Source organism: Diceros bicornis, chromosome 19 (genome assembly GCF_020826845.1).
Source record: "Diceros bicornis minor isolate mBicDic1 chromosome 19, mDicBic1.mat.cur, whole genome shotgun sequence".
Lineage (NCBI taxonomy): Eukaryota > Metazoa > Chordata > Mammalia > Perissodactyla > Rhinocerotidae > Diceros > Diceros bicornis.
Window position 1 is genome coordinate 43,315,273 of NC_080758.1, and position 12,457 is coordinate 43,327,729.

A 12,457-nucleotide genomic window follows, 5' to 3' on the forward strand; every position below is an offset into this window, starting at 1 on the left:
GACTGATATTTAAAAGTATTATACTGGTATTAATAGAGTAAAAGAAATACACAGCTTTCATATAGATAAAGAACACTGCCGAGGGCCGGCCCCGTGGCTTAGCGGTTAAGTGCGCGTGCTCCGCTACTGGCGGCCTGGGTTCAGATCCCGGGCACGCACTGACGCAGCGCTTCTCCGGCCATGCTGAGGCCGCGTCCCACATACAGCAACTAGAAGGATGTGCAACTATGACACACAACTATCCCCTGGGGCCTTGGGGATAAAAAAAGAAAAAAAAAAAGGAGGAGGATTGGCAATAGATGTCAGCTCAGAGCCGGTCTTCCTCAGTAAAAAGAGGAGGATTAGCATGGATGTTAGCTCAGGGCTGATCTTCCTCACGAAAAAAAAAAAGAACACTGCTGAAAGGATCTGCGTGATAAAATTTCAAAGACATGCTCTCAAGCAGATGCTGTATAATACTTCATAGCTGCTTTCAATAACATATTTTATCTGAGGCTCTCACAATCTTTGACAAACTAGCTGTGGCATTATCACTTTACAGATGTGGAATTTGAAAACACAGGGTTTAATTTGATTAAGATTCCATACAAGGTCAATGAAGGGGAGCAGAGAAGGAAAGCCAGAAGGAGCTATTGAGCAGAGAAGGAAAGCCAGAAGGAGCTTGCATAATGCATGTCAGTATATCAAGAAGACAAATTAATTCAAAACAAAAGGGAAACCTATTTAGAATCCAGAAGAAACTAAGGTTAAAGAAAATGAATAAGAATAAAACAACAATTTTTAAAACCTTGAATAATGAAGCACCTCCCGTGAGAAGTCAGCCCACTCATACAGTGAACCTGAAAACAGAGTGAACATAATGCTTACATATGGTCCAAGATCACCTGCAGTCAATCCGTTCTTCTATAGTATTATATAGGACAAAGAATTTAATTTTCTTTTTTATTCTAAAATTTGTCACCATACAAAAATAATGGACTACATTTTTCTTTGATTTCTTCTTTTTCCCTGCCCTTAATTCTTAGGCCCCAGGGTTTCATGGAACCCAATGGCTTCTTGTCCTTTCAATTCATAAATTCATTTTGCTTGTAATAATCCTAAGTTCCTCCTACTTTCTTCACAGACATGTTATATCTAATAATCAATAACCCCTTCCTGTTTATCCCTGAGCGGTCTTCAGTTGACCAGCTTCATTGTCCTGATAGTAAATAATTATTTACTATAGTAAATATAGTATAGTAAATAATTAAGCCAACGAATAGGAGTAAACAGGGATATTGGAAGACTCAGCTGAACAACGGTTAAGGAATTCTTTTTTTGTTTTTTTTTTTGGTGATGAAGATTGGCCATGAGCTAACATCTATTGCGAATCTTCCTCTTTTTGCTGAGGAAGATTGGTCATGAGCTAACATCTGTGCCAATCTTCCTCTATTTTGTATATGGGATGCCGCTACAGCATGGCTTGATGAGCGGTGCATAGGTCTGCGCCCAGGATCCGAACCTGCAAACCCCGGACCCCCAAATCAGAGCGCACAAACTTAACCACTATGCCACCGGGCCAGCCCCAGTTAAGGAATTCTTAAAAGCTCACTAAGGGAGTGAAGGCCCTCAGGGCTCTCAGCCTACCCAATTTCTTTGTGTTCTTTCCTAATCTTGGCTTTCGGTAAATTAAGTCTTTAAGAGCAGTTCAGCAATTACCAAATTTCTTCACAAAGTCTGCACATGTGGATTGGAAGACATGTAGATATCTTCAAGAATGTCCATAGAGAAGTAGTCACAGCGGCAAAAATCTGGAAACTACCCCTATGTCCATCAAAAGGATTCTGCAAACCTGATAAGGTGATATTCCGACTTTGTTACTATATACCATTGTCCATGGTAAATGACAAGTGCTTGTGGAATAGGGAAATGATAGCTATCAGGTGGGAAGCCATAGCTTTAGGCTTCTGAGTGAGGTGACTTGTAACTCAGCACGTCCCTTGCAGGGACTCAGCAAGTTCTGCCCATGGAGTTGTTCCCAAAGATACTGACTCCCCTGTTGCATAGGATTCTATGCCAGAGCGGGTCTCACATCTGCCCCACGTGGATCTCATCTCCTTGCACCTAAGCTATAACCTGGGAGAGGCAGGGCAAAGAAAACGGCATCCCGACAGCTGTGTGGACTCTGGAGACATTGCTGTGATGGCAGTCTCGGCCCTGCTGGGAAGCAGTAATCTCTGTCTTACATCCCTCCCGGGTCACCCGAGGCTGAGTATGGCCCATGGGAGTCCTGTGAGTCTGAATGTTTAGTTGGATCCAAGACCTTCTAAGGGCATTGCAAATGGTTATTTCTGAGGTGAGATTAGGAGAACCTTTCATGCTCTATGTAAATATCTTTGAATTTCAACCTTTTATCATAAACATGCAACTTATTTGAAAAAAAAAAAAAAAGGACTACTGATAGGAAAAAAAATCTCCATAAAAGGAACTCGTACATCAACCTGCTTTAGAGGTATATCCCCCAGAAGAACATGGCCAAAATTCCAGAAGGAAATGTGAAGGAATAGGATGTAATTTTAGACAAAAGTCCCAAAAGGTTATAAGCTATAAACAAAACTAAAGTTTTAAGGTGAACAAAGATTCTCTGTCTTGGCAAGTATATTACAAATTCTGTATATTTTGAATTCAAGTGTGCTTTTTCAATATTTTTTCAGCTTGATTGAAAATTTAGAACCTTCAATGACTAGGTAAATTTAATACGTATCATTAAAAAAATTATCATCAACCATTTACTTAGCAAGTAAGACTGAAGCTAGGCTGCACCAAAGAAAAGTCAACTTTACGGAAAAAATACAGCTGATATTTAACTTGATATTTAAGCTTCATCTTGAAACATTAAATGGACAGTGCTGTTCTCTCACTAAATAAGATTCATCTAGATCTAGAATGACATGCTACTGTGTTTTTAGAGCTAATGTATTTTTTTTCCCATTTAATTTTTATATTATTATTGGTTTAGAAATAGGAAATAGAGTCAAACTGCCTGGGCCTCTCTACCAGCTTCTGCTCACCAGGCAAGTCTCTTGCTCCAACCAAGGGAGATCATGAATGTCAAAAACATAGTACACCATGACTGGGACAAGGTAAGCACTCAGCAAATGGTAAGGAAATCGGTCATGGTTGTGGCAACTGAAAAGCTCAGTGGCATCAGCACGTGCCACTCAGGGTCTATAATTAGCACAGCTTCCCTTCCTACACATGGTGTTTGTTCTAGGATCGTACCACATAGTTTCAAATCACTACTCACATTCTCTCTTCTCTTTCAAATACATGCACATGTGTCTGTGGATTCTCTTTCATAACTAACTTTTTTTGTCCTTATGAGAAAGAAAGTATAAGTCACAAAGTTGGATTCAACACGAAAAAGCAATTTCCACACTTGGTTATCAGTTAGATCACAAGTCTGTCTTCAGGAAAAGGGTTTCTGTGAGAAGTCATCTACGAAGAGAATGGGAACTCCAGCTGAGTTTCAATGTTCAGACCTTGTTTACTATCATCTAGTGGTTTCCCTCAGCACTAAGAATAAAATTCACAGCCCTACATGATGAAGGCCCTACCTACTTCCCTGCCCTCCTCTCTACCACACTTGCCACTTTTCACAGGTCGTCTTGTTCTTGGAACATGCCATGCTTGGTCCCATCCCAGGGCCTCTGCATTTGCTGTTCCTTCTACATAAGATGTGCTCACCTCCAGATTTTCATGCTTACCTCCTTCTCAACATTCAGATCTCAGCTCAATCTCACCCTTTCAGAAAACCTTTCCCCCCTGCTCCATTTAAAGTAGCCCCCTGCCCAGCTCTCATGCCACACTATCACATTGTCTTGTTTTATTTTCTCCATGGCACTTAATATTTTCTAAAATTATCTTATTTGTTTGTTTATTGTCCATTCTCTCTGCTTCTTGAGAGGAGAGAATGTGACTGTCTTTCTCACAACTGTATCCACATTGTGGAGCTGCTCAATACAGATTTATGAATGAGTGAATGAGTGAATGAATGAAACCAGCTTGATTTTCTTCATTTGAAGGTCATTTTTTTTTTTCATCATGTATGTAATACACTCTTTTTCCCCCTGGAAAGAATTTTACATAGGTGGTAATCTCTGGTCATTAATTTTGCCTGATACCAGGCAACCTCTTCGATTTACAGGTTCACATCATTGTTAACTCAGGTAAGTTTTCTTCTATTGTATCTTTAAAGATTGCTCTGTTTGATCTGAAGTTTTCTTTAAAAACACTGATTAGAGCTGTGCATTATTTCTTTGCAAACTCATTTAAATACCTATCACCTCATATTTCAACTAAAATCCCATTTCATCAGAGAGCACAACCCTGAAATGATCTTACACTAAAGCGCTCAACCCTTCTACCTCATCACATTTTATTGATATTTTTCCTATATGGCATGTACCTCACTTGCCACATGGCGTGCTTACCTTTTAAAAGTAAAATGGTAACTGCCACATGGCATGCTTACTTTTTAAGTGTTAGTTATTATTATATTTTCCTTGTTTGTTGTCAGTCTGTCCCCATATGAATTTAAAATATGTAAGAGAAGACATTTTTGTTCTTGTCTACCACTGTATTACTAGAATCTAGAAAAACGTGCCTACGTAGAACAGCATTGAACTAATGGCATTGGATGAACTGATATGAAATAAATCATGGAATGAAAATCCTTGTAAAGTTTGTGTCCTTTTGTTTCAAGTAAAGTGTTTTTTTCCATCTATTAATGTGAGAATTTAGTGTGTTAATATGAAAATCTGTACATTATTGAAGTACTGATGTAGTAACTTAAAACCAAGCAGTTAATGAGCTGCAAAGCTCACTTTAAAAATAAGTTGCTCTGTACATTTAACATGTAGACAATACTTCCACTTTTGATTGTCAATAGTAATTAGAGACATGAAGAGTAAACTGCAGAAACAAACTTCATAACTTGACTTTGAGGTAGTTACTTCTGGAACTGAAGCCTCTTGGGAACACTGAACTATATTCATACCTGAAGCTTCTTCAGTTGTTAATAGAACACTACTATGAAGCTTCACAACAGAATTTCAGGGAGACCTCAAGTTTACCTGGACTCAAGTTCTTCTACACATCAAGGAACCATTTTACTTACAAAAAGATATTTCTCTTTGTATTGTATATAAGAAAGAGTGCAAGGCATGGAAGTGTTAAGGAAACATAAGTTATTCAATGAGAAAAAAATTAGGGACAGTGTCTGACTAAATTATTTTTTAGGATATCATAAGAAACTATAAAAATAAAGCTGAAAAGACAGTGACTACCGATTGATTTGCAGTCAGTTCAAACCAAAATTCCCAAAGAGCTGTGCCTATACAAGGTTTCCTTTAGCTTAAGTAAAAAAAAAATATATATATATATATAAATAATAATACATTCACTTGGAAGATATACATTAATTTTAGGAATATTTTTCTTTGCTTACAAGTATTTAAAAACTAGTCTTTGTTCAAAAAGGAAAAATTACTAATGTATCAGTACACTCCGAATATCTGATCAGGTACACGAAATGCTTCCTTGCTTCTAGATAATTCCATATTTACTATCTGCCTCCTCTCCATGTTCGATGGCAAATGAACTTTTAATGACTTTATTTCCCTTTAAGTGGAAGTCTAAGCATTCATGTAGTCTTTTTTAAGAGAAAAAAGGACAAATCTAAATTGAAGAATTTATTACTATTTGATTTTAATAGGTTTCACAGTTGAAAAGTAAATTAAAATATTTATTTAAAATTCATTGTAAAATGTATGAAAAGGATATAATTCATTTACTGTCACTTTATCTTGTGTTCAGAAAATGTTTAAATTGCGTAGAATAGAAATGAAACGAAGGACAAAAAGTAAAAATCTATCTTTGACAGATGAGTAATTGAAATAAAACTTGGTGACACTCGTAAACTAATACCTAGAGAGAGAGATAGGGTATTGATAATGCAATCAGCTCATTTACTTTACGAAACAAACGTTCTTAATTGGAGATAATTATTTCATAGCTTACCTCTGCATACTTTAACTTCAATGTTTTATGCATTTCTCGAAAACGACTGTAACGCCTGAATACGGTCCATGTCTCATCTAGGACAGTAATCTATTAACCAAGAAAATAAAAATAAATCAGCATTAATGAAAGAGAATAGTGACTAAAGTTTTTTTAAATAATTTAAACATTAATAAAAAGTAATTAGCATGTAAAATTTCTCTAGAATTGAAAACATTAATCTAGCTGCATACATAAGACTTATAAATAATAACTGTACTCTACTTAAGCATGCATCTTGGGTTCCCAGATCTGGTTATAAGCCGCAGGTGCCTGTGTAATGTGAGGGACAGACAGTTAGCTCTTAATGGCTTATAAAAAGTGTCCCTTAACCCTCCACTTAGGCTGTAGAAAGGAAATCTCACAGGGCGACCTTTCTGGTACGGTGATGGGCCCATACAAAATGTTTACACATTTTATACAAAATGCCAGTGCAGGTCACCAGATGTCACCACAGTGGACAGGAGGAAAAAAATGAGAGAAGGAGAAGAAGAGAAAAAAAGAAGGAAGAGGAAGAGGAGAAGGAGGAGGAGGAAGGAGAAAGGAGGAGGAGGAGGAAGAGACCAAAGAGAAAAACAAGAAAAAAATCTTTCTGCATCTCAATTGTTAGTATAAAAACACACAACATATTTTGCTTTATTTCAGGGGAAGAATTCTCAATCCAGCCTTGAACCAGCAGCTGAACTTACTGTTCCTGTTCAACGAGCTGACTGGGTGGCACATCAGTCACACGCTAAGGTCACAGTGACAAGGAGGGACTGGTAGACACCACCAACCTTTACAATCACACCTAAAGCACAGGCTAACGAGTCTCAAATTCCTGTCTCAGTTCCCACCTCTCTTCCAAGCTCCAGACCCATGTACCCAACTTGGAGACATCTTTCTTTAGAAGTCACACAGGAACTTCAAGGTCAACTTGTCCGAAACTGAACTCTACGTAGTCTCTCTAGTCTCAACTCGAGCTCTTCTCTGGTGCATTTCATCTCACTGCATTTCAGCACCATCCACTAACCACGCCAGCCAGATGCTGAAGCCACCCCTGATCCCCCCTCCTCGCTAATATGCCCACACAAGAACAAGCAGAGGTCCCTCTCTTTTACCTCCTAAAATTTCTTAGAGCTCTATCCTTCCATCCTTTGCCACCACCATCTTACTCTAGGCCATCAGGTTTCATGTGGCCTCTGCCAGGGCCTGCCTCTCCCAGTGGTCCACATCCACATTTACCTCCTCCTATCCCTTTTCTGCACAATTGACAGGGGAGCTTTTAAAAATTTAAATTTGATCATTCCATGTCCTCCCTTAACAGCCCCTCCCCAGTGGATTCATGCTGCTTTTAAAAAAAGACCCAAATTTTTTAACCTTTAAGACCCCAATTTTTAATTTTCAACCCACTGCCTGCAGTAGCCTCACCTCAAGCCTCTCTCCCCTTAGGTGTGCTCACTCATGCTACACTCCCCGAATCCACGTACTCCTTCCCACCTCAAGGCCTTTGCACGGACCATGTACCTGAATGGGAAATCTTACCCTGCATGTTAGAGAAATGCCCTTCTCAAGCACAACAATTCAGCCTGATTCTCTGGCATGTAAACCACAGGGGATCACCAGGAAAGGAGAAGCAAGAGTGAGGAGAATACCCACGTGGGTCGTTTCATAAGGAGGAGCGAGACTTGCGTTTCAGCCTTTCTCTATTCACTCATTTCCCAAAGTGGCAAATAAGTCAATTTTGGGGTGTATAAGGACGTACATTTTTTATTTTCATCATTCTGATTCTGTATTCATTATCTACAATAATTCTTAAATTGTGGCAAATTTCTTCTTATGAGTTTCCTTTAAAAAGATATTTCTATAAGGGAAAAAAGGTAAGTATATTTACAAAAATCATCAAGTAAAAATAGTACAGGTGATCTGCAGCTGTAAGTTTTTAAAGCTGGTGTGCAAGTCACTCAAGCTTGGGAAACACTGTTCCTGGCAGCTAAGCTGGGGGGCCTCTCTCTCTGGTTCTCTCCCCCTCAGCAGACCCCACTGAGGTATGGTAAGCAAGGGCAGCACAATCAGCAGGCGTGTCAGGGCTTCCCAAGCGCAAGAGCACAGCAGTCCCCGCCTTGGCTGGACACAAAGCAGGGGCCAAAGAGAGAACTGGAACAGGAGTGAGCGTGATGCCGCCTACTTGCCAAGAAAGTTAATGGAACCACACCTGTGACCTGGGAGTAGCAAGATGCAGGATGTTCACAGGTGAGACCATCCTGTATTGGGACTTTGGATTTCACAGAAAGTCACGGAAGAAACCTACATCGCCCTCATCCCTCAGACTCTAATGCCCCTTGGCTCTCCTTCCTTCTCGTGAAATCCTTCCACTGTACCACTGAACTCCTGGTCGGTCAATCATCAGCAAAATCCCTAGATTTCAGCCTCTTCTGGCAACATGCTCTTCATCATCGCTCTGACGGAAAGCTGGCTCTCCCGAGGAACCGCTTCCCCTGCAGCCCTCTCAAGTAGAGACTGTTTTCTCCCCACGTTCCTCATCCCATTGCACCAGGAAGTGGGTAGACATTCTTGTTTGCAATCCAACTTCCAAACCATCGCTCATCTATCCTTTCTAAAATTCCTCCCCTGTGAAGCTCATGCCTTCCGATCCTGCCACTCTACCTATCTTTCCTGCAGGCGTCAGTTCACCTTAGACACTCCCCCAATTTCCCAAAACCAAGGTTTTAGGTTTTGCTCACTGTCACCTGCTCCAACACTATGGAACTTCTGCCATGATTCTTGGTCATTTCATTAACCAACAGAGGATCCCTCCAAAACCCTGGCCTCTCACTCCTTGACCTCCACCCTGGATCCTTCCTCACTCAACTTGAAAACCATGGACAATCATTACAATCGCCCCTCGTATCCAACCTCAAATCTCTTTGTCCCGCTCTTGAAATTCCCTGGACCAAGCTAAACCACCATCCTAGTTAAATTCAACTGTCTGCTTACTCCTCGCCTGCGCCTGCCTAGCAGAATGTGGCTGAAGAAAAACACACCACCAAATGGACTGACTGGTCTCATTTTAAAGCCATCATCACCACCTTCAAGTCAGCCTGGATGCCTCCCACCAGTCATACCACATTTCCCAATTCCATTCACTCTTCCCTTCTCTTAGATAATAGTTATCTAAATAGTTTACTCCACTTTTTCCTCAAGCCTTCATCACCTCTTTCCCTGTCCTCACTCTCAGCTAATAACCTTAATTCCTATTTCACTGAGAAAATGGAAGCAACCAAGAGAACATTTCCAAAAGCACCCTCAACCAAGTCTACTCATCTGCCACCATCTGCCCTGTATCTCATCTCTTCTCCTGTTACCAGGCATGAGATAGATACGCTTTCACATGACTAGCTCCCTTACTTCCTTCAGTGCTCCTAGTTAAGGTCAACTCCTCTTCTTAAACACTGGATTCCATCCCCTCTTGCCTTCTGAAGGATACTGAAAAAAGCAATTATCTACTCTCTCCTGCACCAACACATTCCCACTCTTTACTAGATTATTCACATCAGCATCTAAACAGCTATTATTTCTCTCATCTTCAACTCCCATCTCGACTGCTCTTTCCCTTCCAACTACCACTCCATCTCTGTCCTCCTCATTATAACAAAACTCCTTGAATTTATTCTTGATTTCATCAATTTCTTTCTTCCCATTATCCCTTGAATCCACTCCAATCTACTCACCATTCCACTTAAACTACTCTTACCAAGGTCATCAACAACCTCCACATTGCTAAATCTACTGGTTAATTCTTGGTCTTGATCTTACTTGATTTATCTCCTTGTAGCACCTTTCTCATTTGGCTTCCAGGTTGCTACACTCTCTTACCTTAATTTTCTTTGCTGGGATTTCTCCTCAGCACCCTGACCTCTAAACATCAAAGTGCCCCAGGGCTTAGTCCTTGAACATGTTTTATTTTCTACCTACACCCACTCCTTTGGTGATCGCATCCCATCTCATAGCTTAAATTTATAAGCTGATGATTCCCTGGATACTCACATCTCTCCCCTGAACCCAGACTCATATATCCTACAGGCTACTCGATGTCTGCCTACTTGGATGTCTAATTGCATCTCAAACTTAATCTGGCTAAATTTACCAAAATTAATCTCACCCAAACTTGCTTCCCTTCTCGCTTCCCCATCTCAGTAAATGACAATGCCATTCTTCTACTTGTTCAATCCGAAAACTTTGGCATCATCCTTAATGCTCCTCTTTCTCTTGAACCTCGCATCCAATCAGTCAGCAAATACTTTCCACCAAACTCCAAAACACGAGAATCTGACTGCTTCTCACCATCTCCACCATTAACATCTTGCTCTAAGCCACCATAGTTTCTTGCCTGGATTATTTTTAACAGCTTCCTAGTTGGTCTCTTTGTTTCTGCTTTTGTTCTCCTTCCCCAAATTTCCTTTCATTTATTTTTCTCAATATGGCAGCCAAAGTGATTTCTCAAAACATTAAGTCATAAGAGGCCATTTCTTTGTTCGAATGGGACATCCTCCCAAGATGTCCCATCTCACTCGGTACAAGTCCAAGTTCTTCCACTGACCTACAAGAATCTGTATGATCTGTCCCCTCCCTGGCCTCATCTCTGACCACTCTCTCCTTTGCTCACTCTGGCTTCCTTGCTAGGATACATCAAACATGCTACACAGTAAGTATGGCCTCAGGGACTTTGTATGTGACTTTTCCTTTATGGAATGCTCTTTTCACATGAATAGCTCCCTTACTTCCCTCAAGTCTTTGCTCAAAAGTCCTTTCTCAATGATGCCTTCTTCGGATATCCTATCTAAAACTGCATCCTCCTTTCCCCAACTCAACACTATTTACTCCTCCTTCTCTAATTTATTTTTCTAATAAGCACCTCTAATTACCTAACATGGTATATATTTACTTATATATCTTGTTTTTTTGTCTCTTTTCCCCACTAGAAGGTAAGCTCCAGGAAAGCTGGGATTTTTAGCTGGTTTTCACTGCACCTTAGAAGGATACTTGACATGTCACAGGCATCCTGAATGAAGAGTTGAAAAATGGAGGTCCAAGTGGACTTGTCTTAAATATACTCAGGCTCTTAGCTGACAATAAACCAGCAATGCCTTTTTTCATCTCTCTGGGTAGAAAAGGTCTTAAAAAGGCCTCAAGCAAAATTAGCATAATTAGGCATATCAGGACATCTAGCTTGTGGGGCTTTGGCTTGCAGTTTCTTCTTCTTTGTTGCTATCACAGCTGATTAATGTTGGACCATTTTTTTAAATCTCTAATGAAAGGACTACATCAAATCTGCCTCATCATTTTGGGTTTCATTCCTCTTTCTCACCTTGGCCCCAGAAAACTACCTTCAAAAGGGATACCAATTTCTCTAACAACATGCACATACCCAATATTGCAGAGGACTTGGCACGGCTAAGTGATTTCCCGGGAGTAGATATCAAGGGTTTTTGGGCACAAGATGACAAGACAGCAAGAAGAAGATAAAATCCCTGAAAGCCCTCAAAGAGCATCCAATACACTTACTACTGCTTTCTTGATATCAGCCCCCAGTGCTTACAATGGGATGTGGGATGCTACCATGGTAGGTGCGCGGAGCTGGGAAGGGACAGAGAAAGAGGGCCCAATGTGCAGAGGACTATCCAAAGCTTCATACGTGTGTTCCTTTGAATTGGGCTAAATGAGGTCAGTCAAGGTATCAGAGGGATCTCTACCTTCACTGTGTTACCCTGGTGACACCAAGAGTCCCACCATCAATGAAGAGGGAGGGGACTCTCTGGAACCATTAACACTGTGTATATAAGTTCTCCAAAATGTTGAACAATGAAGATCATTATCGGCACATTCTGGGTAATGATGTACTTTGTTACCTCATATCTTACTTGATATTTTAATAAACTCACAGGAGTAAACCCACACAGATCTCAATGACTTCTGCCCTCAATATTTCAGCCTAAGTCTAAACCAGTGGTTCTCAAAGTGTGATGCCTGACCAGTAACATCAGCTTCACTTGGGAATTTGCTAAAATGCAAATTCTGAGGTCTCACCCACACTTACTTGATTAGAAACACTGGGGTGGGGCCCGGCAATCTGTGTTTTAACAAATATTGCAGGGGATTCTGATGCAGGGTAAAGTCTGAGCAGCCTTGCCGTAAACTATTGTTAGTGCTGCTGCTCCAAAATCAGATATGGTCAAGTCCCACTACCTTCTCACCACCCATACCCCCAAGACCAAAATTTTCCAGGCTGACTCAATGCTACCTTTTGAACCCCAACTCCCAGTGGATTAAAAATCTCATGCTTCAGACAACTTGTAAACACAGGAATACGGCATGTTCA

General features: G+C 40.5%; 1 protein-coding gene across 5 annotated transcripts in view; it reads right to left on the reverse strand.

Annotated features, from left to right (window-relative positions):
* Window positions 1-12,457, reverse strand: part of KIF16B (kinesin family member 16B) — a 290,451-nt gene that overhangs the window by 46,837 nt on the left and 231,157 nt on the right. For 4 of the 5 annotated variants that reach the window (XM_058563260.1, XM_058563259.1, XM_058563258.1 and 1 more), the window contains one exon: window positions 6,061-6,150. In XM_058563260.1, coding sequence (XP_058419243.1) covers window positions 6,061-6,150 — 90 coding nt within the window. Of the gene's footprint in view, window positions 1-736; window positions 840-6,060; window positions 6,151-12,457 lie in introns of those variants that run through there. The other variant, XM_058563261.1, reaches the window with a different exon arrangement.